Below are 27,055 nucleotides of genomic sequence, written 5' to 3' on the forward strand. Positions count from 1 at the left end.
GTCCACCTACAGACACCCTGTGGATGAGGAAGTGCCCCATGCTTCAGAGAAAGCCCTTTTAATTAATGGCAGACTATTTGGGAAAGGCCAAGGTATTTGATCCATTTTTCTGGTGAGCATTAAATTAGCATTCATTCTAACACAAAATTTGAGAGTCTCACACAGCTTAACCTATCTTCTGAGTAGACTCTGAAAGGGCCTCATGTCCCAAGAGGAAACATCCTTTCACAAACTCATAAGGCCAGAAGGATCCTTAAGAATGCCTTTAAAACAGCCCATCAGCTCTGGGCAGGTCCTCTCACCCATGTAAGAAGTATCTACTAAGTACTTACCATGTGCCAAAGTGAGCGCTGAACAACAGAGCCCTACCGTGTGCAGGTTACAGGCAGGTGGACTAAACCGGCGCCATCCAGCCTCTTACACCCTTCCTGAATAGGATGAGGAAAAGCAAAGTAATAACACACTCACACTCATGCACTGCTCTACCAAGCACTTCATACGTTTCATCACCTTTAATCCCCATAACAGCCTTACGAGGGAGGGGGTATTATTACCTGTTTCACACGCAGGGGCACGTATGTGCCCACATGTGTGTAATTACAAACTGAGGCATCACGCAGGTCAGTGACATGCTCCAGGTCATCTACCCAGTACATGGCAGAGCTGAGGTCTGAACCCAAGCAGCCGGGCTCACAGGCTCTCTCCAGTTGACATTCTCAGCCACCACGCTATAAATTCCAAGTCACCCTGGCTGGACTTAATTTGAGGACCAAAGAGATTCTCACTGGCCCAGCAAGCAAGGGCAAAAGGACATCCTTGGCCAGGGGACCAGAAATACTGTTCAGCGCTCAGCACCAGAAAGAACAGAGCTGGAAGGAGCTACAGTCTAGGCAAAGGTCATGACCTGGCCCCTCAGTGATTTACAGATGGCGACAGTGTCTGGCAGGGTGGCGGGCAGAGCTGGGATCTCGACAGGTGGCCCTCACTCTGTGACACAACAGCGGGCACACAGGCCCCCGTCCCATATGCTGCACTGAAGCTACTCCCTGGCACCTCCACTCCCAACACAGAAAGGCCTGGGGCGGACTCCCTCTCAGTAGCTGGGTGTCCCCTCCCTACCAGCTGCCCTGGCCAGTGGGTGGAAGGGCCCTGCCGTGCTCCCACGCCCTTGAACCTCAGCATGCTCTGTGCCTCTGAGTGCTTCGCCCTCAAGGCCAGCCCTCGGCCTGGACACTTTGGGGCCAACGGGTGACTCAGGCTCCTTAGGGAGGTCAGAGCTCCTCACGTTCCCCTCACCTCTGAAATGGTGACGATCGTTACCCTGAACGGACTCTGATATTCCTGTCGGGTCAAGGGTCCCCCTCTCCTCCTACGGAATTCAAATCTGGGATTGAAACAGTTGACAAATGATCCCTGCTTAAAACAAAATTCAAAACAGGGCAGAGGCTAGAATGGTGATGCTAGCCGTCGCCAGACCCCATAAATCAGTGATGTGTTTAAGCCCTGGAGTCCCCGTGAGACCTGCAACCCCAGAGAGGAGAAAGGGTCTTCTGCCCTCTCTCATCAGCTGGAGAACAGAATCCTCTCCATGGACCCCTGCACTCCGGCTCTGGTCTGCCCTTCTTCCTGGACCCCTCTTACCTCATGGGGCTCTCCAGGAAAGTGGCCATGGTCCAAGACTGCCTGTCACAGAAAGGAGGGCCTGGCCTGAGCCTGGGGACTTATTTCACATTTTTTAAACTCTAAACAGAGATAAGAAGTAAAGTCTGCTTTCTAGCAGTTCCACCAGAGCAGCCTTAGGACGATGCTCTCCACTCTCTCCATGCATCCTGGGGACCACCTCCCAACTCCAGGCTTAGCAAGGGGTTAAACGGTAGTTGCTTGCTTTTAGTCACTCAACGGGTATATGAGAAGCTGCTGTGCCAGGAACAACCCTGGCAAAAGAATGAAATAAAAGGCAGAGGAACAGGGTTTGGAATTGGCTCTGTACCCCCTAATCAATCCTAAGCACATTTCTATAGCCAGCCAGCCGAGCCACTAAGGGCAGATTCAACAGGGAACATGGCAGTCATCCTTACCTTTGTCCCAAACATGAAGCCGCCTCCCACATGTAGCACTGAGGCAGGTGGCCAAGACACAGACCCCAGGAAGGGTTTCATCTGAGAAGAAACTAACAATGAGGATACATACTGAGGTTGTTTATTAACATGAAACAAATATGCTGGATGTTCAATTCCATAAAGCAGTTTTTCTAATAATTTTCTACTTCCAAACTCAACTTCTGAAGAAGCAAGGCTGCAGGCCACAATAAGGTAAACTAAAACATTAAATTTTTATTTATTTATTTATTTTTGGCTGCGTTGGGTCTTTGTTGCTGCATGCGGGCTTTCTCTAGTTGAAGCAAGCAGGGGCTACTCTTCGTGGTGGTGCACAGGCTTCTCACTGCGGTGGCTTCCCTTGTTGCAGAGCATGGGCTCTAGGCGCACATGCTTCAGCAGCTGTGGCACACAGGCTCAGGAGTTGTGGCACGTGGGCTTAGTTGCTCCATGGCATGTGGGATCTTCCCAGACCAGGGCTTGAACCCGTGTCCCCTGCATTGACAGGCGGATTCTTAACCACTGTGCCACCAAGGAAGTCCCTAAGACATTAAATGTAATAAAGCATTTCAAATGAAATTACGTTTAAATTTATTCAACATAAGATATATAGGTTGTTATCAAATAATTTAAAGATAGCCTACATTTCACACACAAAACCATATTTTCATATGACTGAATAAAAGTCTATGTCTTTTTTTCCCTTAAGGGCAAAGAAAATCCCTATCAACCAATTCGAGGTACATCATGAGATAATCAAGCAGTTATTCATAAAAGAAAGTCAACGTAGTGAAAATCAGTTTAATCAATGAAGTTTTTGCAACAAGTTTATCATCTAAGTCTGTCAGCTGGTTTTTCTTGTTTCTCCAACCGGTCACTGAGTTCACAGCCTTAAAAACGAAGGCTGGGCAGAGGTGAATTCATGCCCCACGAATCACAGAGTGTACTGTCTGTCCCTGTCCTCGTGGCCCTCCATCCCACCCTTCTGCCCCTGCGCCTGCCCCCTACCACCACTTCTCAAAGTAGATGTGCTCTTTGGGAACGTGGCTGCTCTCCAGGTCCTTGGAGAAGAAGTCTGTCATGGGAGGTGGGCCACAAATGTAGAACAAGGTCTCTTTCGAAATATGATATCTTATCTCCTTCTCCGTTATTCTTCCTTCTACCAAAAAACAGAATAAACACCAATTTAAGCCAGACGTGTCTGTACTGAAAAGAGGAAGGACGAACCACAACTCGGCAACAGTGTTTATTTTCAGTAACTAAGCTCAGTGGGTCGCGTCCTGAGTCATCAGCATGCCGGCTCCTGCTGGTGTCCGGGCCGGACCCAAGCAGAGAGCGCGTCTCCAGGTTTCCTGAATCCACAGCAAGCAATGAGGGCAGCTGATCATAATGCACTCTCCAGACAGGGCCAGGGAGCATACTGATCTTTGGGAGAGATTCAAAACTGCCTTCAGCAAAGTAAATAAACTGCTTTGTGAGAACTCCTTCCAGGGAGGGGAAACCATGAGAAATTTAAATTACTATTAATGGCAAATGGAATTGATTCAGTCAAAGCCGGAGTATAATTCTTTGTATGCATACTACCGCGATGACGCAAAGGTCCCCTAAAAAATGCAGAAAATAAATTTTTAATATGGGCAGCAGGAGATCTGTATATAATAAGTAAATCCAACTAACCTCTCCGTATTTTTCCATGATGAATCATCTCTCAATTCCCCAGGTAGTGACATTTCCAGCCAGCAACTCCCAACAATAAAGCATCTACACTCAACCAACTGGCACATCCACAAAATAACGGTATGGATACAGTCAAAACATCTTTAGGGGACTCACCCGTGATGTATGGCTTGAGGTCTGCACTGATTTGTGTAGTCTGTTTTGTAACATGCAAACTGCATGCAATCTTCTCAGGAAATTCATTTACTAAATCAAGGATATTTTTCTGGAATGTCAAACATATTTGGTCACACTACAATTTAAAAAAATCAAAACAGATGTGCACCCCCAGGGACGCTGAACCTCCACTGCCATTCTGCACACGTCTGCCCCTCTGCTCTCTACTTAGAGAGATATTGTTTGCAGCCGAGCAGGCCAGAGCATTCAGAGTACAGAGGGCTATTTGGCTTTAATTGAAATCTGAATATGCTAACAAGCATATTACTAACTCTCCGGGAGTTTTTTCTTTTTCCTTTTTCTCCAGCGTGGGCAATTAAGCAGCAGTTTCACTGACCACAGTTGTGTCTTTTAACTGTTTCTGTTCTTTTGTTATCCTTGCAGCTGCAAAGCAATCCAGAGTGAACCCCTTCTCCTGTCAAATGGACTTAGCTTCCACAGATGCAGCCGCTGGGGGTTCCACACACCCAGCTGGGTCTCACCTACTCCTGTGCCATCTGAGCCCACCCGCAGTCCCCGTGACTCTCTGGGGAACCCCAGTGCCACGCTGACTTTCCTGCTCGTCCACCTCCTGATTCAAGCCCCCAGCCCTGCCCTCTCCTGTCACTGCACTGGGAGCCTCCTCAGCACTAGCTTGTTAAATTGTCCTGGGCCTCATGTGAACATGATTCAGCCTTTCCAGCCTCTGAACTGTTGCAGAGAAGACACAATGGAGACAAGAAAGGTCCGTGGACACTAGTACCACGATGCGAGTCTGCTCACAGCAAGCTATGTGACACACACTCCTCCCTTACCTTGAACAGGAGCTCGCTGGTGTTTTTTGCGCTGTAGAACAGTCTGATTGTTCCAATCTCATACCCACGTCCCTTGTTCGCCCGTTCTCTGTGGAGGTCTGCTGCGTGGCGCAGGATGGAAAGCAGAGGGTTAATTCCAACTCCTCCCGCAATCAACACAAGGTTTCTAGAGGCGTCTGCAGGCTGAGGGTCAAAGAAGAACTCTCCACCCACTCTCAAGGCCACTTCCGAGTCCAGTGTACACTGATGGGGGAGAGAAACGAGCCTTTAATGCTGTGTAGCAGAGGTCTTAAACCATGTTCTTCCTTCGGAAAGCAGAGCACATCCACCTCATATATTTTGGTCAGTTTCTAGGGCCATTTTTACAGCTTGCTCTCAGTTCTCGCAGGGCCGTGAACTGATCCGACCTGTGCCTCCTACAGGCCATGTGCTCCTCCTCCTTCAGGATGCAAGCTGCACAGCCACTCTGGTGTGGAGAGACGGAGGCTCGCTTCAGGAACCCTGCCATTTGCTAACTTCTCAGGTGTTGAACTAACTGGGCTGTGCAAAGAGGCATTGGGCCCAGGGGACAGCCCTGAAGTATAAGTGTCCTTTTCTGAGCTGTGCTCCTGTGTTCTGATTAAAGCCTTGGAGCCGAGAGGCGGAATGGGGCTACCCTGGGCTCATCAGGGCTGAGAAGTGGGGGTCCCCGGGCTTCCTCCTAGCCGCCAGCAGGGAACAGCCAGGCTGCTCCACAGGCTGAGGCCAGCACTGCGGTCCTGCTCAGTGCTGTCAGCTTCTCCCTGGAGCAGAACAGGCAGCCAGAGGTTCCAGCCTAGGGGTTAAGTACCACTCACACCCACCCAGGTAAAGCAGCTACAACTGGGTGAGGTCACTTACACCAGAGACACCATCAGAGCTGAATGCACTGGTTCTCCTTGGGGGCGATACTGCCCCTGAGGGAGGTGTTTTGGAAATCTGTGGTGACACTTTTTTCAGGTCATGATGACTTACGGAATCCAACTGGCATTTAGAGGGCAGGGCCAGCGACACCAGATGTCCTGTGAAGTTAGTGGTGTCCCGAAACTGGCTCCTACTAAGCGGATGGTTAAATCTGCAGGAATTCTGTGGGCCAGTTTCTACTGGTAGTTTGATGCCAGCCACTGTGGGAGTATTTACAGCACAGAAATCAGCAAATGAGGCAAACGAGGGCTTTTAAGTCAGACAGCTCGTCTGATGACACACCAGTCTCTGTGATGCACAGGGCTGCCCTGCACAGACTTCTAAAAGACCCATGGGACATACATGCAGGTGAAAACTGGTTTGGAATGACCTGAGACTAGACCCTAAATCATTTTACAAGAAGACTCGACCGGAGGGCAGACAGCAGAAGCAAGAAGAACGACAATCCTGCAGCCTGTGGAACAAAAACCACATTGACAGAAAGACAGACATGATGAAAAGGCAGAGGGCTATGTACCAGATGAAGGAACAAGATAAAACCCCAGAAAAACAACTAAATGAAGTGGAGATAGGCAACATTCCAGAAAAAGAATTCAGAATAATGATAGTGAAGATGATCCAGGACCTCTTAAAAAAAATGGAGGCAAAGATCGAGAAGATGCAAGAAATGTTTAACAAAGACCTAGAAGAATTAAAGAACAAACAAACAGAGATGAACAATAAAATAACTGAAATGAAAACTACACTAGAAGGAATCAATAGCAGAATAACTGAGGGAGAAGAACGGATAAGTGACCTGGAAGACAGAATGGCGGAACTCACTACTGTGGAACAGAATAAAGAAAAAAGAATGAAAAGAAATGAAGACAGCCTAAGAGACCTCTGGGACAACATTAAATGCAACAACATTCGCATTACAGAGTCCCAGAAGGAGAAGACAGAAAGAAAGGACCCAAAAAAATATTTGAAGAGATTATAGTCAAAAACTTCCCTAACATGGGAAAGGAAATAGCCACCCAAGTCCAGGAAGTGCAGAGAGTCCCATACAGGATAAACCAAAGGAGAAACCCGCAGAGACGCACAGTAATCAAATTGGCAAAAATTAAAGACAAAGAAAAATTAGTGAAAGCAGCAAGGGAAAAATGACAAATAACATACAAGGGAACTCCCATAAGGTTAATAGCTGATTTCTCAGCAGAAACTCTACAAGCCAGAAGGGAGTGGCACGATATATTTAAAGTGATGAAAGGGAAGAACCTACAACCAAGATTACTCGACCCAGCAAGGATCTCATTCAGATTCGATGGAGAAATCAAAAGCTTTACAGACAAGCTAAGAGAATTCAGCACCACCAAACCAGCTCTACAACAAATGCTAAAGGAACTTCTCTAAGGGGGAAACACAAGAGAAGAAACGGACCTACAAAACAAACCCAAGGGCTTCCCTGGTGGCGCAGTGGTTAAGAGTCCGCCTGCCGATGCAGGGGACACTGGTTCGTGCCCCAGTCCGGAAAGATCCCACATGCCGTGGAGCGGCTAGGCCCATGAGCCATGGCCGCTGAGCCTGTGCACCTGGAGCCTGTGCTCCACAACGGGAGAGGCCACAACAGTGAGAGGCCCACGTACCGCAAAAAAAAAAAATAATAATAAAACCCAAAACAATTAAGAAAATGGTCATAGGAACATACGCATTGATAATTACCTTAAATGTGAATGGATTAAATGCTCCAACCAAAAGACACAGACTCGCTGAATGGATACAAAAACAAGACCCATATATATATGCTGCCTACAAGAGACCCACTTCAGACCTAGGGACACATACAGACTGAAAGTGAGGGGATGGAAGATATTCCATGCAAATGGAAATCAAAAGAAAGCTGGAGTAGCAATTTTCATATCAGGGAAAATAGACTTTAAAATAAAGAACGTTACAGGAGACAAGGAAGGATACTACATAATGATCAAGGGATCAATCCAAGAAGAAGATATAACAATTATAAATATATATGCACCCAACATAGGAGCACCTCAATACATAAGGCAACTGCTAACAGCTATAAAAGAGGAAATCGACAGTAACACAATAATACTTTAAAACCTCACTTACACCAATGGACAGATCAACCAAACAGAAAAGTAATAAGGAAACACAAGCTTTAAATGACACAAAAGACCAGATACATTTGATATTTACAGGACATTCAATGCAAAAACAGCAGATTACACTTTCTTCTCAAGTGTGCACACAACATTCTCCAGGATAGATCACATCTTGGGTCACAAATCAAGCCTTAGTAAATTTAAGAATATTGAAATCATATCAAGCATCTTTTCTGACCACAATGCTATGAGATGAGAAATCAATTACAGGGAAAAAAACCCATAAAAACCACAAACACATGGAAGCTAAACAATACGTTACTAAATAACCAAGAGATCACTGAAGAAACCCAAGAGTAAATCAAAAAATACCTGGAGACAAATGACAATGAAAACAGAATGATCCAAAACCTATGGGATGCAGCAAAAGCAGTTCTAAGAGGTTAAGTTTATAGCAATACAAGCCTACCTCAAGAAAAAAGAAAAATCTCAAATAAACAATCTAACCTTACAACTAAAAGAACTAGAGAAAGAAGAACAAACAAAACCAAAAGTTAGTAGAAGGAAAGAAATCATAAAGATCAGAGCAGAAATAAATGAAATAGAAACAAAGAAAACAACAGCAAAGATCAATAAAACTAAAAGGTGGTTCTTTGAGAAGATAAACAAAATTGATAAACCATTAGCCAAGCCCATCAAGAAAAAGAGGGAGAGGACTCAAATCAATAAAATTAGAAATGAAAAAGGAGAAGTTACAACAGACACTGCAGAAATACAAAGCATCCTAAGAGACTACTACAAGCAACTCTATGCCAATAAAATGGACAACCTGGAAGAAATGGACAAATTCTTAGAAAGGTATAACCTTCCAAGACTGAACCAGGAAGAAATAGAAAATATAAACAGACCAATCACAAGTAATGAAACTGAAACTGTGATTAAAAATCTTCCAACAAACAAAAATCCAGGACCAGATGGCTTCACAGGTGAATTCTACCAAACATTTAGAGAAGAGCTAACACCCATCCTTCTCAAACTCTTCCAAAAAACTGCAGAGGAAGGAACACTCCCAAACACATTCTATGAGGCCACCATCACCCTGATACCAAAACCAAAGATACTACAAAAACAGAATATTACACACCAATATCACTGATGAATACAGATGCAAAAATCCTCAACAAAATACTAGCAAACAGAATCCAACAACACATTAAAAGGATCATACACCATGATCAAGTGGGATTTATCCCAGGGATGCAAGGATTCTTCGGTATACACAAATCAATCAATGTGATACACCATATTAACAAATTGAAGAATAAAAACCATATGATCATCTCAATAGATGCAGAAAAAGCTTTTGACAAAATTCAACACCCATTTATGATAAAAACTCTCCAGAAAGTAGGCATAGAGGGAAGCTTCCTCAACATAATAAAAGCCATATACAACAAGCCCACAGCAAACATCATTCTCAATGACGAAAAACTGAAAGCATTTCTTCTAAGATCAGAAAAAAAACAAAGATGTCCACTCTCACCACTATTAGTCAACATAGTTGCAGGATACAAAATTAATGCACAGAAATCTCTGGCATTCCTATACATAAATGATGAAACATCTGAAAGAGAAATTAAGGAAACACTCCCATTTACCACTGCAACACAACGAATAAAATACTTAGGAATAAACCTACCTAGGGAGACAAAAGACCTGTATGCAGAGAACTACAAGACACTGATGAAAGAAATTAAAGATGACACCAACAGATGGAGAGATATACCATGTTCTTGGATTGGAAGAATCAATATTGTGACAATGGCTATACTTCCCAAGCAACCGACAGATTCAATGCAATCCCTATCAAATTACCAATGGCATTTTTTACAGAACTAGAAAAAATCTTAACATTTGTATGGAGACACAAAAGACCCTGAATAGCCAAAGCAGTCTTCAGGGAAAAAAATGGAGCTAGAGGAATCAGACTCCCTGACTTCAGACTATACTACAAAGCTACAGTAATCAAGACAATATGGTACTGGCACAAAAACAGAAACATAGATCAATGGAACAGGATAGAAAGCCCAGAGATATACCCATGCACCTATGGTCAACTAATCTATGACAAAGGAGATAAGGATATACAAGAGAAAAAACACTCTCTTCAATAAGTGGTGCTGGGAAAACTGGACAGCTCCATGTAGAAGAATGAAATTAGAACACTCCCTAACACCATACACAAAAATAAACTCAAAATGGATTAGAGACCTAAATGTAAGACCATACACTATAAAACTCTTAGAGAAAAACACAGGAAGAACACTCTTTGACATAAATCACAGCAAGATCTTTTTTGATCCACCCCCTAGAGTAATGGAAATAAAAACAAAAATAAGCAAATGGGACCTAATGAAACTTAAAAGCTTTTGCAAAGCAAAGGAAACTACAAACAAGACGAAAAGACAACCCTCAGAATGGGAGAAAATATTTGCAAACAAATCAATGGACAAAGGATTAATCTCCAAAATATATAAACAACTCATGCAGCTCAATATTAAAAAAACAAACGACCCAATCAAAAAATGGGCAGAATACCTAAATAGACATTTCTCCAAAGAAGGCATACAGATGACCAAGAAGCACATGAAAAGCTGCTCAACATTACTAATTATTAGAGAAATGCAAATCAAAACTACAATGAGGTATCACCTCACACCAGTTAGAATGGGCATCATGAGAAAATCTACAAACAACAAATGCTGGAGAGGGTGTGGAGAAAAGGGAACCCTCTTGCACTGTTGGTGGGAATGTAAATTAATACAGCCACTATGGAGAACAGTATAGAGGTTCCTTAAAAAACTAAAAATAGGGCTTCCCTGGTGGCGCAGTGGTTGAGAGTCTGCCTGCCGACGCAGTGGACGCAGGTTCGTGCCCTGGTCCAGGAAGATCCCACGTGCCATGGAGCGGCTGGGCCCATGAGCCATGGCCGCTGAGCCTGCACGTCCGGAGCCTGTGCTCCGCAATGGGAGAGGCCACAACGGTGAGAGGCCTGCGTACTGCAAAAAACCACAAAAAAAAACAAAGAAAAACTAAAAATAGAATTACCATATGACCCAGCAATCCCATTACTGGGCATATACCCAGAGAAAACCATAATTCAAAAAGACACACGTACTCCAATGTTCACTGCAGCACTATTTACAATAGCCAGGACATGGAAGCAACCGAAATGTCCATCGACAGATGAACGGATAAAGAAGATGTGGTACATATATACAATGGAATATTACTCAGCCATAAAAAGGAACAAAATTGGGTCATTTGTAGAGACATGGTAAGAACTAGAAACAGTCATACAGAGTGAAGTAAGTAAGAAATAGAAAAACAAATATAGTATATTAACGCATATATGTGGAACCTAGAAAAATGGTAGAGATGAACCGGTTTGCAGGGCAGAAATTGAGACACAGATGTAGAGAACAAACGTATAGACATGAAGGGGGGAAAGCAGCAGGGTCTGGGGGGTGGTGGTGTGATGAATTGGGAGACTGGGATTGACATGTATACACTGATGTGTACAAAATGGATAACTAATAAGAACCTGCTGTATATAAAAAAAAGAGGGCTTCCCTCTGGTGGCGCAGTGAGTCTGCCTGCCGATCCAGGGGACACGGGTTCGTGCCCTGGTCCAGGAAGATCCCACATGCCGTGGAGCAGCTAGGCCCGTAAGCCATGGCCGCTGAGCCTGCGCGTCCGGAGCCTGTGCTCCGCAATGGGAGAGGCCACAACAGTGAGAGGCCCGCTTATCGCCAAAAAAAAACAAAAAACAAAAAAAAAAAACCCAGAAACAAAAACAATTCAAAGTATTGTTTGCATGGATCTAATGTGGTCTGAATTTTCCAGAATGTCACTGCCATGCAGATTGTATGTTGTTGTGTCCAGAAATTTACCAAACATGTTCACTATTCTGGAGAACCACATCCCAGTGTACAGCACATATGCGTGGTCCTTCTGTTGCCAGGAAACACCTGCACCATCTGCATTTGTATACGTGTATTCACGGTGATCCTACACTGAGGAACAGCAACCTGCCTACCTCATTCTACCTTCTAGTTTAGACATGTCCCACCATTTATACACTGAAATACAGTCTTTGAATATGGATCACTTTCTTTTATTTCTCCTTTGTATTGTATTTAGAGAATTATGTTATATTTTAAATATATTTATTTAATGTATGTACTTATGTATATACTAACTTTGAATTTCATTTCAGAAATGAAAGGGGGCATTGGATCCGGCAGTGTTGAGAACCCTTAGTTTTGAGAAAAACACACTGATCTAGGAGTCAGAAAGCTAACTTTTAATCACAGCCCCTATGAAATCCAGCAAGTCCCTTCACTCCTCTCAGCCTCTGCTGCCGCATGTGGAAAATGGGTTCTAGCCCGTCCTGCTCACCCCCCAGGGCCACGGTGGGCATTGCATGACACTGTGGGGGAACCCCTGCTGGCATCAAGCACTACATGGACGGTATTTTGGTCATGTGGCTGTCACAGAAGAAAAAACGTAGGGGGTGCCTGCTTCCTTCTTCCCTGTCACCAAAAAACAGAACTTAGGAATAAAGAAATCATTTAGACTAGGAACATTCTTGACACAAATCAACTGAGTAGACTCCCTCAGTTCAGGCACTTTCTGAAGACCAACCCTGAGCACTCAACTGGTGCCTTGCCTGACAGGTGCACAGTAAGTACTTTTTGATATGAATTTAATTTGGGGCTCTACAATTTAAAGAACTTAGAGAAAATCTAAGAAAAAATGAAAATTATGTGAATTCACAGAACAGGTCCTTTTTGGTCAAGAAATGTTAAATGAATGGAAATCCTTTCTCTGAGGGGGGAAAAAAAACCCATCTGAACTTAACTATTTTAAAGATGCAGGAGATTTTTACATGAAGGACGGTACGTGGGTTTTCATTTTTGACAGAAGGAATTAGCAGCAAGGGTGCATTCTTTTAGGAAAAACTAAAATCTAGAAATTGCTACACTGGCTTCTAAAGTGCTTTAAAATGCTCTTTCCTTTCAAGTCTTGAAAATAGAAATCTGTGGAGGCTCTGTCTAATGATGACAGCAGAGTTAATCTCTCTCCCCTCCTCTCCTTCTTGCCTGTACATTTCTCTTTAGCTCTAAGAATCTAAGAGTAAAAGAGACTAAGAAACAAGACAGAAATAATTCCCTCCAATGGTCACCTTCAGAGTGCTTAGTAATGACAACAAACAAAACCTTTAGGTTACTGTTTTTAGAAACCAGAGCATTTTCAACCCTTAAGTTGTCAAGAAAATATGCCCCAGAGAAAGATAATAATCAAGAAGCCTGTTGTCTCCTTAGTGACAAAATAATCTTCAGTAGATCTATCTCCTAATTTGCTAGCATCTGGAAAGAATCAAAAGCCATCTTTGTCTTTTGTTGATCAATAAAAACTGCCAGGGTAGCATGAACATGAGACTCAAAGTGCTGTAGAGTATAAAATGGAAGAGAGTAAAGGGACATTACCTTCAATTACATGGCAATGTATCTAATTTGGATATAGATTTTCTACTTTTGAAATAAACAACTTTTCCACAGCAATTGGCGCCCAGCACACAATAGCTGTCTACAACCCTTTACCCTACCAGGAGCTTGAGCCAAAGCAGAGAAAATAAAGGAAGACATTTACGGCACTTTATTCCATGTCCCAACACAGCAGCCTGCTGCCACCGAGACACTCACGTGCCTCTATTGTCCACTCTAATAGCTTAATAAGACGAATCCTCAGGAGGAAAACAGACACCTGAGAATGGTTCCAAGAAAAATCTGACTTCATAAAGGCTGTTTGCAACTCCCACTGGGCAGAGTGGAGCAGGCACTACAATTAGGATGTGCACTCAAGCAATGCCACTTGGAGATTTTCTACAGCCTCTTGGAATAAGTTCCTTCACTGAAATGCCAATAAGCCATGAAACCCAGCAGGGAGCTATGGACCAGGAACAGGTCCAGGTCACGTAGGCGGCCAACAACTGGAGGGGGCACGTGGAACCAGGAGCCCGGATGGCTAAGCTCCTTTTAGCACTGAGCTCGGGGCACATGGACCCCTTGCTGGTCCCACCCTCAGGGCATACTTTAACAACTCAGGATGCAACCTAGAGATAGTGATGGAAGAAAACCCAAAGAGAATATAAAAAGGAATGAGATAGCCGAGGCCACACCCAAGGAAGGACTCAGAAGGTCGCAGGGTAGAAATGTGACAGGATACATTTACAATGGAAATGCTAAGGCAAGCAGCTGGAAATGTGTGTAAACAGATACAGCCTGACATGTAAACCATAGGAAGAATATTTTTTTATGCTGCTGTAGGTTTAGAAATCTTTTATTGTCTACATTATCTTTACGGTAACAGTTTGTTGTTGTACAGTTCTATGAATTTTAACACAAACATAGAGAAGTGTAGTACCAAAATTGGTATTGAACAGTTCCATCACCCCCCAAAACTCCCCTATGCTATCCCTTTCTGCTCACACCCACCCCCACCCTATCCCTTGTCAACCATGTTTCCATCACTGTATTTCTGCCTTCCAGATTGTGGCATAAATGAGATTATAGAGTATGGGACCTTTGAGACTGGCTTTTTTCACTCAACATAACACCCCTGAGATTCAGCTGAGTTGTGGTGTGCATCAACAGTTGATCTGTTTTTACTGCTTAATTAACAAATAGAGGCGGACCTGGGAGATACTGCAGGTTCGATTCCAGAACACTGCAATAAAGCTAATACTACAATTAAGTGAGTCACAGCCATTGTTTGGTTGCTGTGCATATAACAATTATGTTTATAATGCATATAAAAGTTATGTTTACATTATACTTTAGTCTATTAAGCGTGCAGTAGCAATGTCTAAAAAAACCGTACATACCTTAATTAAAAAATACTTTATACTACAAAGCTACAGTAATCAAAACAGTATGGTATTGGCACAAAAACAGACACATAGATCAATGGAACAGGATAGAAAGCCCAGAAATAAACCCACACACTTATGGTCAATTAATCTATGACAAAGGAGGCAAGAATAGACAATGGAGAAAAGACAGTCTCTTCACTAAGTGGTACTGGGAAAACTGGACAGCTACATGTAAAAGAATAAAATTAGAACATTCTCTAACATCATATAGATAAACAAACTCAAAATGGATTAAAGACCTAAATGTTAAGACCAGATATTATTAAACTCCTAGAGAAAAACACAGGCAGGACACTCTTTGACATAAATTTCAGCAATATTTTTTTTGGATCCATCTCCTAGAGTAATGGAAATAAAAACAAAAATAAACAAATGGGACTTAATTAAACTTAAAAGCTTTTGCACAACGAAGGAAACCATAAATAAAACGAAAAGACGACCTATGGACTGGGAGAAAATATTTGCAAACAATGCTACCAACAAGGGATTAATGTCCAAAATATACAAACAGCTCATACAGCTTAATATAAAAAAAAAACCCAATTAAAAAATGGGTTGAAGACCTAAACAGACATTTCTCCAAAGAAGACATACAGATGGCCAAAAGGCATATGAAATGATGCTCAATGTCGTTAATTATTAGAGAAATGCAAATCAAAACTACTATGAGGTACCACCTCACTCCAGTCAGAATGACCATCATCAAAAAATCTACAAATAAATGGTGGACAGGGTGTGGGGAAAGGCAACCTTCCAAACTGTTGGTAGAAAGGTAAATTGGTGCAGCCACTATAAAGAACAGTATGGAGGTTCCTTAAAAAATTAAAAACAGACTTAGCATATGATCCATCAATCCCACTCCTGGGCATATATCTAGAGAAAACTCTAATTCGAAAAGATACATGCACTGCAAAGTTCATAGCAGAACTATTCACAATAGCCAGGACATGGAAACAACCTAAATGTCCATCAACAGATGAGTGGATAAAGAAGACGTGGTACATATATATGACGGAATAATACTCAGCCATAAAAAAGAATGAAATAATGCCATTTGAAGCTACATGGATAGACCTAGAGATGATCATACTAAGTGAAGTAAACCAGACAAAGACAAATATCATATATCACTTGTATGTGGAATCTAAAAAAATAATACAAAAAAACTTATTTACAAAACAGAAATAGACCCACAGACATAGAAAACAAACTTACGGCCACCAAATGGGAAAGCTGGGGAAGGGATAAATTAAGAGTTTGGGATTAACATACATATACTACTGTTACATATAAGACAGATAAACAACAAGAACCTACTATATACTACAGGGAACTATATTCAATATCTTGTAATAACCCATAATGGGAAAGAATTTGAAAAAGAAGATATATATGTATGTGTGTATATATATATACACACATACATATATATGTATAGCTGAGTCACTTTGCTGTACATCTGAAACTAACATAACATTGTAAATTAACTATACTTTTTTTTTTTTTGCAGTACGTGGGCCTCTCACTGTTGTGGCCTCTCCCGTTGCAGAGCACAGGCTCCGGATGCGCAGGCTCAGCGGCCATGGCTCACGGGCCCAGCCGCTCCGCGGCATGTGGGATCTTCCCGGACCGGTGCACGAACCCATGTCCCCTGCATCGGCAGGAGGACTCTCAACCTGGTGACTGCGCCACCAGGGAAGCCCAACTATACTTTAATTTTAAAAATTTCTTCATATAAAGAAAACCTTTATTGTTAAAAAAAATGCTAACTATCTTCTGACAAGGCAGGGTTGCCACAAACATTCAATTGGTAAAAGAACACAATTATCTGCAAAGTGTAGTAAAGTAAGGCGCAGTAAAACAAGGTCTGCCTGTATACTGTATGAATGTATTGATATCACAGTTTATTTATCCATTCACCTGCTGAGGGATGTTTTGGTTGTTTCTAGTTTTTGACAATTATGAATAGAACCACTATAAACATTCATGTAAGGTTTTTATATGGACAATTCTTTTGTTTCTCTAGGATGAATACTCAGGAGTGGTACTGCTGGGTATTATGGTAAGTGTATATTTAGTTTCATATGGAACTGCCAAAATATTTTCCAGGATGGCTGTAGTATCTTGCTTTCCTTCTAACAATATAAGCAATATAAGAGTTCCAGTTGCTCCACATCATTGGCAGTACTTGGTATGGTCGATATTTTAAATTTTAGTCATTCTAATACGTCTGTAGAGGTATCTCACTATATATGGTTTTAATCTGCATTTCCCTAATGATTAATGATGCTGACCATTGTTTCATTGCTTATTTGCCATCCTTATGTCCTTTTTAGGGAAGCATCTGTTCAATCCTTTGCCCATTTAAAAATTATGTTCGTTTTATTTTTGCTGCCTTTTGCAAGTTCTTTATATATTCTGGATATGAGTCCTTTGTTGGATATCTAATTTGCAAATACTTTCTCCTAGGCTGTGGCTTCTTTTTGAAAATTCTGTTATAGCATATTTTGCAGAAAAAAATTTTTAATTTTGATTAAGTCTGATATATAAGTCTTTCCTCTTAGGGATCCTGCTTTTGGTGTCATGTCTAAGAACTATCTGCCTACCCTGATGTTCAGAATATATCCAGTGTTTTCTTCTAAAACCTTTACTTAGACCTACAATATATTTTGAGTTAACTTTGGATATAAAGTATGAGATTTAGGTCAATGTTCCTTTTTTTTGCATATGGATAGACAACTATTCCAGCACTATTTGTTGAAAAGATTATCCTTTCTCCATTGAATTTCTTTAGCACCTCTGTCAAAAATCGAAAGGCCGTATGTGTGCCGGTCTATTGAACTCTTTAATCTGTTCCATTGATCTATATATCTATCCCTTCACCAATACCACACTGTTTTTATTACTGTAGTTTTATTTTAATCTGGAATTTGAGTAATGTGATTCCTCCCGTTAGTCTTCTTTTTCAAAACTGTTTTTGCTACCCTAGTTCCTTTGCTCTTCCATATAAATTTTAAAATCAGTTTATTTGTATCTACAATATTTGCAATATAGCACATTCCTTTTTGGTAAAGGGGATAAGCAAGTGCCTGAGATGGGATGGAGGTTGTTGGTAAATACAGAAGGCACACTCTAGAAGTGAAGGGGATGGCAGTTAAAAAAAAGACAAAGGTCAAAAGCTAAGAAGACAAATAACTGATCTGTTCTGAGCTCACACTTTGTTATCAGAGTTCTAGTAGGTAATGAACAGCAGCATAGGGTCGTGTTGAGGTCCATGATGAACCATGAATTATTAGCAGCAAATGTGGACTCCTCAAAATCACATGTGAAGCGCTCTCCAGAGACTGAAATAGAGAGGCAGTGGCACCACAGGTTTAGCAGTGCTCAACTGGGCACGAGAAGTAAGTAATCAGAGATTGTTTCCTCTCCAAATAATGAGAGAATGATTAGCTTAATTCCCTTCATTTAAGATCGTTAGGACAAAATAATCTGATTTATAGATTTACCAGTTACAAGACACACACAGAGCCAATTTTCAAAAATGTACATATGAAGTAAAATGTTTTAATCCTAAAGCAGCATTCAACTGAATACTGTTTGGTGACCCAGAAGGTATTTCAAGACCCCAAAGTATCTTTGCATCATCCTTAGTGCATCAAAAAGGTTCTGCTTCTTTAACCTTGCTACAGTCTGAATTCTGGATGGAGGGGAGCTCTTTGTGAGCTTCTACCCTTTTAACACAAGCCTAGGTTTCTTAGGTGGATTAAGTGAGCTGAACACAAATTCTGTGGGAGACAGAGATCCCAGATCTCCAAGTTTAAACAGAGGTTTGCTCACCTGATTGTGAATCCAGAGAGCAGGAGGGTGGTTTGTGTATTTCACTGCCAATTCTATCATTCTCTCTTGTTCTAGCAGTCTGGGGCTGGAGCATATTGAGAACCCACCAACCACAGAGACTCCTGGGATAAAGAAGTCAACCCTAAAAGGAAAGGCAAGTAAATGACTATTGTTGAAGCAATTTTAAAAGTGGGTAGTAAGGTAAACAAAACTGACAAACTTTTAGCTAGACTAAGAAAAAAGGAGAAAAAAATAAAATTACTAAAATCAAGAATGAATGATGGGATATTATCACCAACCTCACCAAAAAAAAAAAAAAAAAGATTATAAAGGAATTCTATGAATAAGATAAAAAATTAGCTAACTCAGATGAAATGGACACATTCCTTGAAAGACACAAATTACCTAACTGGACTCAAGAAGAAACTGAAAATCTGAACAGACCCATAATAAGTAAATGGATTGAATTAGTAATTTTAAAACTTCCCACAAGAAAAGAATAGGTCCAGACGGCAGCACTGGTGAACTCTATCAAACATTTAATGAAGAATTAATGCTAATCTTTCACAAATACTTCCAAAAAAAAACAGAAAACAACACTTCCCAACTTATTCTATGAGGTCAGTTACCCTGATACCAAAACCAGACAAAGCTATTACAAGAAAAGGAACTATAGATCAACATCCCTTGTGAATATAGATGCAAAAATCCCAGGAATACAAGATTGGTTTAACATATGAAAATCAATCCAATGAAATAAACTCACTTAACAGAATAAAGGACAAAATCCATGTGATCATCTCAATAGATGCAAAAATGGCATCTGACAAAATTCAATACGCTTACATAATAAAAATACTCAACAAACCAGGAATAAATGTGAACTTCCTCAACGTGATAAAGGCAACTATAAAATATCTACAGCCAACATCATATTTAACCTTGAAAGGCCAAAAACTCCCCCACTAAGAACAGAAGCAACACAAAGATGTCTGCTCTGACCCCTTCTACTCAACATTGTACTAAAGGTTCTAGCCAAAGCAATTAAGCAAGAAAATGAAATAAAATGTACCCAGATTAGAGGGAAAGAAGTTGCAGATGACTTAATATTGTATATAGAAAATTCCAAGGAATTTACTATAAATATATTAGACTAATAAACAAGTTCAAATAAGGCTGCAGGATTTAAAATCAGTAATAAAAACCAATTTTACCTCTACACACTAGCAATGAACAATCTAAATGTGAAATTAAGAAAAATAATTCTATTTATAATAGAATAAAATAATAAAATAACGGAATAATCTTAAAAGTTTAAGATTTGTACACTGAAAACTACAAAACATTGTTGAAAAAAATCAAAGAAGATCTAAATAAACAGAAAGGCTTCTCATGCTCATGGACTAGAAGACCTAACACTGTTAAGATGGCATTAGTGCCCAAAGTGATCTACAGATTCAATACAATACCTATCAAACCCTAGCTGGTTTCTTTGCAGAAACTGACAAGTTGATCATAAAACTGATATGAAATTCAAGGAACCCAGAATCACAAAAGAATAAATTTGGAGGATTCATACCTTCTGATTTCAAAACTTATTATAAATCTACAGTAATGAGGACACTGTGTACTGGTGTAAGGACAGGCGTATATATCAATGGCAAAGAACTGAAAATCCAGAAATAAACTCTTAGATTTACAGTCAACTGATTTTCAACAATACCAACACAATTCAATGGCAAAAGAATAGTCTTTTCAACAAGTCGTGCTGGTTTTGTAGTAATCTATAAGGAAAAAGAACCTGAAAAAGAATATATCTATATATCTATATATCTATATATATATAACTGAATCACTTTGCTGTACACCTGAAACTAACACAACATTGTAAATCAACTATACTTCAATTAAAACAAACAAACAACAACTGGTGCTGGGACAACTGAATAGCCACACAAAAAGAATAAAGTTGGACCCCTACCTCACACCATATACAAACATTAACTCAGATCACAGACTTAAATATAAAAGCTAAAATTATAAACTCTTAGAAGACTTACACAGGAGTAACTCTTTATGGCAACAGATACTTAGAAATTACACTAAAACACAAAGGTCAAAGAAAAAATGGAGAAACTAGACTGCATAAAATGAAAAACTTTGTGCCACAAATGATACCATCAAGAAAAAGATGACCCTCAGAATGGGAGAAAATATTTTCAAATCATGTATCTAATAAGGGACTTGGATATACATTATATAAAGAACTCTTAACAAGTCAGTAATAAAAAGACAACTCAAGTAAAAAATGGGCAAAGGATTTGTACAAACGTTTCTCCAAAGAAGATATACAAATGGCTAATAAGTACATGAAAAATCCTCAACATCATTAGTTATTAGGGAAAGGCAAATCAAAATCACAATGGGCTATCACTTCACACTCACTAGGATGGATGGCTAATCAAAAAGACAATACCAAGTGTGAGTGAGGATCAGAGAAATCAGAACCCTTACACATCGCTGATGGGAATGTAAAATGGTCTTGCCACTTTAGAAAACAATTTGGCAGTGCCTGAAAATGTTAAACATATGTGAGCAGCAATTCCACTCCTAGGTATATACTGAAAAGAAAAAAATATATATGTCCACTCAAAAGCATGTACATGAATGTTCACAGCAGCATTACTGATAATAGTCTAAAAGTTTCAAAATAATCTAAACATTCATCAACTGATGAATGCATAAACAAAATGTGGTACATCCACACGATGGAATTAAATACTGATCACATGCCACCACATCGACAGATAACGAAATTATGTTAAGTTAAAGAAAACAGTCACAAAAAAAGATCACATATTGTATATTTCTATTGATATTAAATGTCCAGATTAGGCAAATCTGCAAGGACAGAAAGTAGAACAGTGGTTGCCTAAGAGGGTGAGGATGGGGACTGAATGATAATCAGTGCAGAGTTTTTTTCTGGGATGATGAGAACATTCTAAAATTTGTCTGGGCTGATTGATCACTGTACAGTTCTGTGAATATACTAGAAATCACTGAATTGTACACTTTAAATGCGTGTATTTTATGATATGTAAAGTATATCTCAATAAAAGTTTTTTTTTTAAGTGTGGGGAAAAAAATGGCAACAAACACTCTCTCACTGGCATTTGAAAAACTAAACAGGCTGATGCAGGCTCCTAAGTTCCAAGAGTCTCATTTTCCTTCTTCTCTTCTAACCATTCTCCTGTAGTCGAGAACTCTTGTGAGTCTCAAGCCTTCTACTGAATTGAATCCTATGCCACAGAAACTTTTTTTCTGGGGGGTGGGGTGGGGATTCTAGGAAATGCAACAAATCTAGTCACATACCAAGGAAAGAGAAACTTATTAGAAACTGGGACCACAGGAAATTCTCATCTCCATGTCCAGGAAACTCAAATATCCAATATAGCTGTTTCTCAGCCATCAAAGAGTGACAGTATTTTAAAAAAGCAATAGTATCATTTCCCCTCCAGTTGCTTCCCTACCAGCAGGCTTACACGAAAAGCACTTGATGTTCTCTCCTGATTTGATCTATGTATGGCCTTAAAAGATGTTCTCTTCTCATCTCTGGCCTTAGATATCTGGTCATTTTTTTTATAGTCTTAGAAAACCAGCTCTGGACTGGAAGTGCTCCAGAAAAGGTCCCCAGGCTGTTTTCGCATTTATTCACTTCCTTCTTTCCCATGAATACTCTAATTCCCCTTCCATTTCAGACAAGATACAAATTTTAAAAGACTATAGCTAACATTTATTAACACAGTTGCTATATGCTTTCAGAGAAGAGGTAAATGGCATCTCCATAGCTTCTGTGTTTAAAAAAATTAATCTCTGAGCTACTTTTGCTGCTTTATCTCCTGAACTACAGCACCCTCTGCTGCTTGATGTTGATAAAGACCTTTCTCTCAGGTGAGTGAAAGGGAATCCCTCTTCTCTAGTAACTCTGGAAACCCTTTGCCTCTAAAAGGACTCCTTCGTGAAATGCTACAGAAGAACCTCATCTGAATGGACTTAAGAAAATATGTACAATACGTATTTAATAAAACATCTTTCCAAGAAAGAATTAAGTTTTAAACACACAAGTGCGTGCACACGCACCCCTTTAAAAATGCCCTCTGCAGAATCAGCACCCAGATGAGTGAGTACATGAAGAGCGGAGAGAAAGGACCTAGTTCTGTAGTGAAGCGCACATATCCACATCCAATGTGACACACCAGGCAGCCGCATCCTGCCCCAGGGCCCAGCACAGAGCAGGCACACAAACCACAGCCCAATGACAATGCTTTAGCCGTCAGCTACCGTACTCGGCAAACGTGACAGACGGCATCTGCCCACCATGAACAGGCACTGGGGTTGGTGTTGCAGGTAAAGATGCAAGTATGTCTTGGTTCCTGCCCTCAAAAAACTCCCAAGTGGGAGGAAAATTAACAAATAAACACGATTAATGGGGCTATGAAAAAACTCTGCTTGGCAGAGAGAAAACGCTCATCATTTGAGATCTGTCTGGAAGTACCTGTACTTAGTATAGGTTTCTTCTTCGCTCCAACATATGTGATCCTGATTTTCTCAGGCAAATACTAATAAAGCCGCTGCTTTACTTAAAAAAAAAACTTGCTTGAGGGGTGGGACGTGGGGAGGGGAGGCGAGGAAGAAGTAGTCAATTCCACTAGGGGTGGAGGAATTAGGAAGGACTTCACAGAGGATTCCTGAAAGACAGTGCTCATCAGACAAGCAGTGGAGGAGGACACCATGTGAAGAAAGACATCAAGGAACGCAGCACTTCCTCAGTGTGGCCCTGTGAGTCAGGGCTGTGAGGCCGTCCATATACGTCTACAGCACAGCTGCCCTGCCAGCGGGTGGCGGGGGGAAGAGTGCTATTTCTCTAATCTTGCTCCTCTAATCACTTTCTTCTCAGTGTCCTCCTCCTCTTAGTACAGCCCAGTCACTTGCAAGCATAAAACCCTGTGTTATCTTGTACGAAGTCAGAGACACACCTTTCTCTCCCCAGAAACGCCTGGGCCTTGCTCCCCTGGGTGTGTCTCTGCACAGCCCAGGTGTGGAGCTCGCACTGACCGTACACGAGGGCAGCATCACAGGGAGTGGAGCTGTGCACTCGCCACTCCTCGCAGCTCTGCTGCTCTTCCAACAAGAGCCTCACTGCAGGGGAACTGGCAGAGGAGCTAAGAGTTACAAGCTGTCCCCTGGGCCTCACCTACACAGATGATCTAACTGACTGTGAAACACTGGCTACAACAAAAAACAAAACAAACTCTGCCTGACATACCCCAAGGCACAAAAATAGTACTATTCCCTGTTTAAAGACATGGAAACGGGAGCCCAGAGCAAGAAGGAAGCCACCCATATCACAGAGCCAGCAGGTAGAAAAGCGAGCCTTTGGGCCAGGCAGTCTGCAGAGCACAAGGCGTGTGACGCTATGATACAGCTTCCCAGGGGGACAGACCCAACACTGGTGATATTTCCAAATCCATTCACTGATATGGCACATGTAACGCCCACCCTGAGTGATTTTATCTTGAGGCCCACAGGGAGACCCTATTTCTATGTGTATCACCAGGGAACGATGACATTTTTCTTATCAGGTAACAGTTTGCAAACTTACAGTTTGCAAGTGGTAACACACTCACATGCACGCACGCCTTGGGAGCAGCAGTGTAACGAAGGCACAGGCTTTTTCTAATCAGGATGCTGGGGTCAGAGTCTTGGCACAATTCTGAGTTGGAGGCAGGGAGATAATTGTGTGCACAGGACACAAACACTTCCCCAGAAGGGAAATGTGGAAAGACAGATCATTACAATTAAAGTTCGCACTTTTCAATGTAATAACTGCTAAACTAGTTTGGAAGGGTAAAAACGCTGCCCTCCCCCCAAAACAGCCCAAATTCACTTAATATGTATCACTGAACATGTGCAAAGATTGCAGTAAATTGCTTCACAAACGCAAATTATTGCAATCAGCATCTTGTTTTCTAGTTCTAAATTCAAAGGCAAACTATTAACACAAGACTGCTAACTCTTGCTATTATCACATTTGCTATTATCACACATCCTCCTTCTAACAAAACCACATTTCCAGATGGACTGCCAAAATTAGTCAAGTGACTCCTAAGAAAGACGACCAAGACTGACATGCCAGAAATTCATTTAGAAATGAATGCTTTATTTAAATAAAGGAAACAGACACCCAAACACACCTTTCCTAAGGAAATACAAGTTGCTTTATTTACAATTCAACTTGAATCCCAACGCAGTGAGGCCATTTGTGGGAACAGTGGGACAGCTGGGCTGTTACCCTGTCAGCGTACTGACCAGCTCTCAGAGTCTGAGTGTGATGTGGGCTGGGCCCCATGGGGGATCCTGATAATAAATTCAGCAAAATATTTCAACTCAACCCAGACAAGTTATGAGGGATACAGGAATTCAGGCGAGAGGGTGGGCAGCTCTGTGACATACCTCGTTAGAACAACCAGTTTCAGACTGCTGTGTTTACTCTGCATTTGACATAAAGAAGACATTTTTAAAAGTGGATCACCCCCCAGCAACACATAACTGAAGCACATTAGATTACTGCAGTGCAATCTATTAGCAGCCATTCCTGCAAAACGTAATCAGAATTGTCAGGTCCTCAGACCACAACTAGCTGCTCTGTTTCAATCTGGAAAACTCAAGAAGTTCTGGGGACTACTCCTTGGCATGAGCCCTCACAAAGTCCACCATTAGCCCCATCAAAGAGCCAGGTACTCTCCAGCGCTGGGTCGCCTCAGGCCAAACAACCAACAGGGAGGGAACCCAGCCCCACCCATCAGCAGACAAGCGGATTAAAGTTTTACTGAGCTCTGCCCACCAGAGTAACACCCAGCTCTACCCACCACCAGTCCCTCCCATCAGGAAGCTTGCACAAGTCTGTTAGATAGCCTCATCCACCAGAAGGCAGACAGCAGAAGCAAGAACTACAATTCTGCAGCCTGTGGAACGAAAACCACATTAACAGAAAGATAGACAAGATGAAAAGGCAGAGGGCTATGTACCAGATGAAGGAACAAGATAAAACCCCAGAAAAACAATGAAGTGGAGACAGGCAACCTTCCAGAAAAAGAATTCAGAATAAAGGTAGTGAAGATGATCCAGAACCTTGGAAAAAGAATGGAGGCAAAGATCAAGAAGATGCAAGAAACGTTTAACAAAGACCTAGAAGAATTAAAGAACACCTAGAAGAATTAAAGAACAAACAAATAGAGATGAACAATACAATAACTGAAATGAAAAATACACTACAAGGAATCAATAGCAGAATAACTGAGGCAGAAAAAAGGATAAGTGACCTGGAAGACAGAATGGTAGAATTCACTGCCACAGGGCAGAATAAAGAAAAGAGAATGAAAAGAAATGAAGAGAGCCTAAGAGACCTCTGGGACAACATTAAACGTACCAACATTTGCATTATACGGGTCCCAGAAGAAGAAGAGAGAAAGGACCCAAGAAAATATTTGAAGAGATTATACACAAAAACTTTCCTAACATGGGAAAGGAAATAGCCACCCAAGTCCAGGAAGCACAGAGAGTCACAGGCAGGATAAACCAAGGACAAACATGCCAAGACACATAGTAATCAAACTGACAAAAATTAAAGACAAAGAAAAATTATTAAAAGCAACAAGGGAGGGGCTTCCCTGCTGGCGCAGTGGTTGAGAATCCACCTGCCAATGCAGGGGACGTGGGTTCGAGCCCTGGTCCGTAAAGATCCCACATGGTGCAGAGCAACTAAGCCCGTGCGCCACAGATACTGAGCCTGCACTCTAGAGCCTGCGAGCCACAACTACTGAAGCCCAAGTGCCTAGAGCCCATGCTCTGCAACAAGAGAAGCCACCGCAATGAGAAGCCTGTGCACCGCAACGAACAGGAGCCGCAGCTCACCGCAACTAGAGAAAGCCGGCGTGCAGCAATGAAGACACAGCGTAACAATCAATCAATCAATCAATCAATCAATAAATAATAATTTTTAAAAAGCAACAAGGGAAAAACGTCAAATAACATACAAGGGAACTCCCATGAGAAACAACAATAAATAAATAAATAAGATTTTTTTTTAAAAAAGCAACAAGGGAAAAATGTCAAATAACATACAAGGGAACTCCCATGAGGTTAACAGCTGATCTCTCAGCAGAAACTCTACAAGTCAGAAGAGTGGCACGATATATTTAAAGTGATGAAAGGGAAGAACCTACAACCAAGACTACTCTACCTGGCAAGGATCTCATTCAGATTCACTGGAGAAGTCAAAAGCTTTACAGACAAGCAAAAGCTAAGAGAATTCAGCACCACCAAACCAGCTCT

General features: G+C 41.4%; 1 protein-coding gene across 1 annotated transcript in view; it reads right to left on the reverse strand.

Annotated features, from left to right (window-relative positions):
- Positions 1-2,232: 2,232 nt before the first annotated feature.
- Positions 2,233-27,055, reverse strand: part of OXNAD1 (oxidoreductase NAD binding domain containing 1) — a gene marked incomplete at its 5' end in the record, with an annotated part of 43,541 nt that continues 18,718 nt past the window's right edge. The window contains 4 exons of the mRNA XM_079704940.1: positions 2,233-3,255; positions 3,930-4,038; positions 4,784-5,026; positions 18,662-18,803. Coding sequence (XP_079561066.1) covers positions 3,101-3,255; positions 3,930-4,038; positions 4,784-5,026; positions 18,662-18,803 — 649 coding nt within the window. The 3' untranslated portion in view covers positions 2,233-3,100. The remainder of the gene's footprint in view (positions 3,256-3,929; positions 4,039-4,783; positions 5,027-18,661; positions 18,804-27,055) is intronic.

The sequence above is a fragment of the Hyperoodon ampullatus genome (genome assembly GCF_949752795.1).
Source record: "Hyperoodon ampullatus genome assembly, chromosome: 5".
Lineage (NCBI taxonomy): Eukaryota > Metazoa > Chordata > Mammalia > Artiodactyla > Ziphiidae > Hyperoodon > Hyperoodon ampullatus.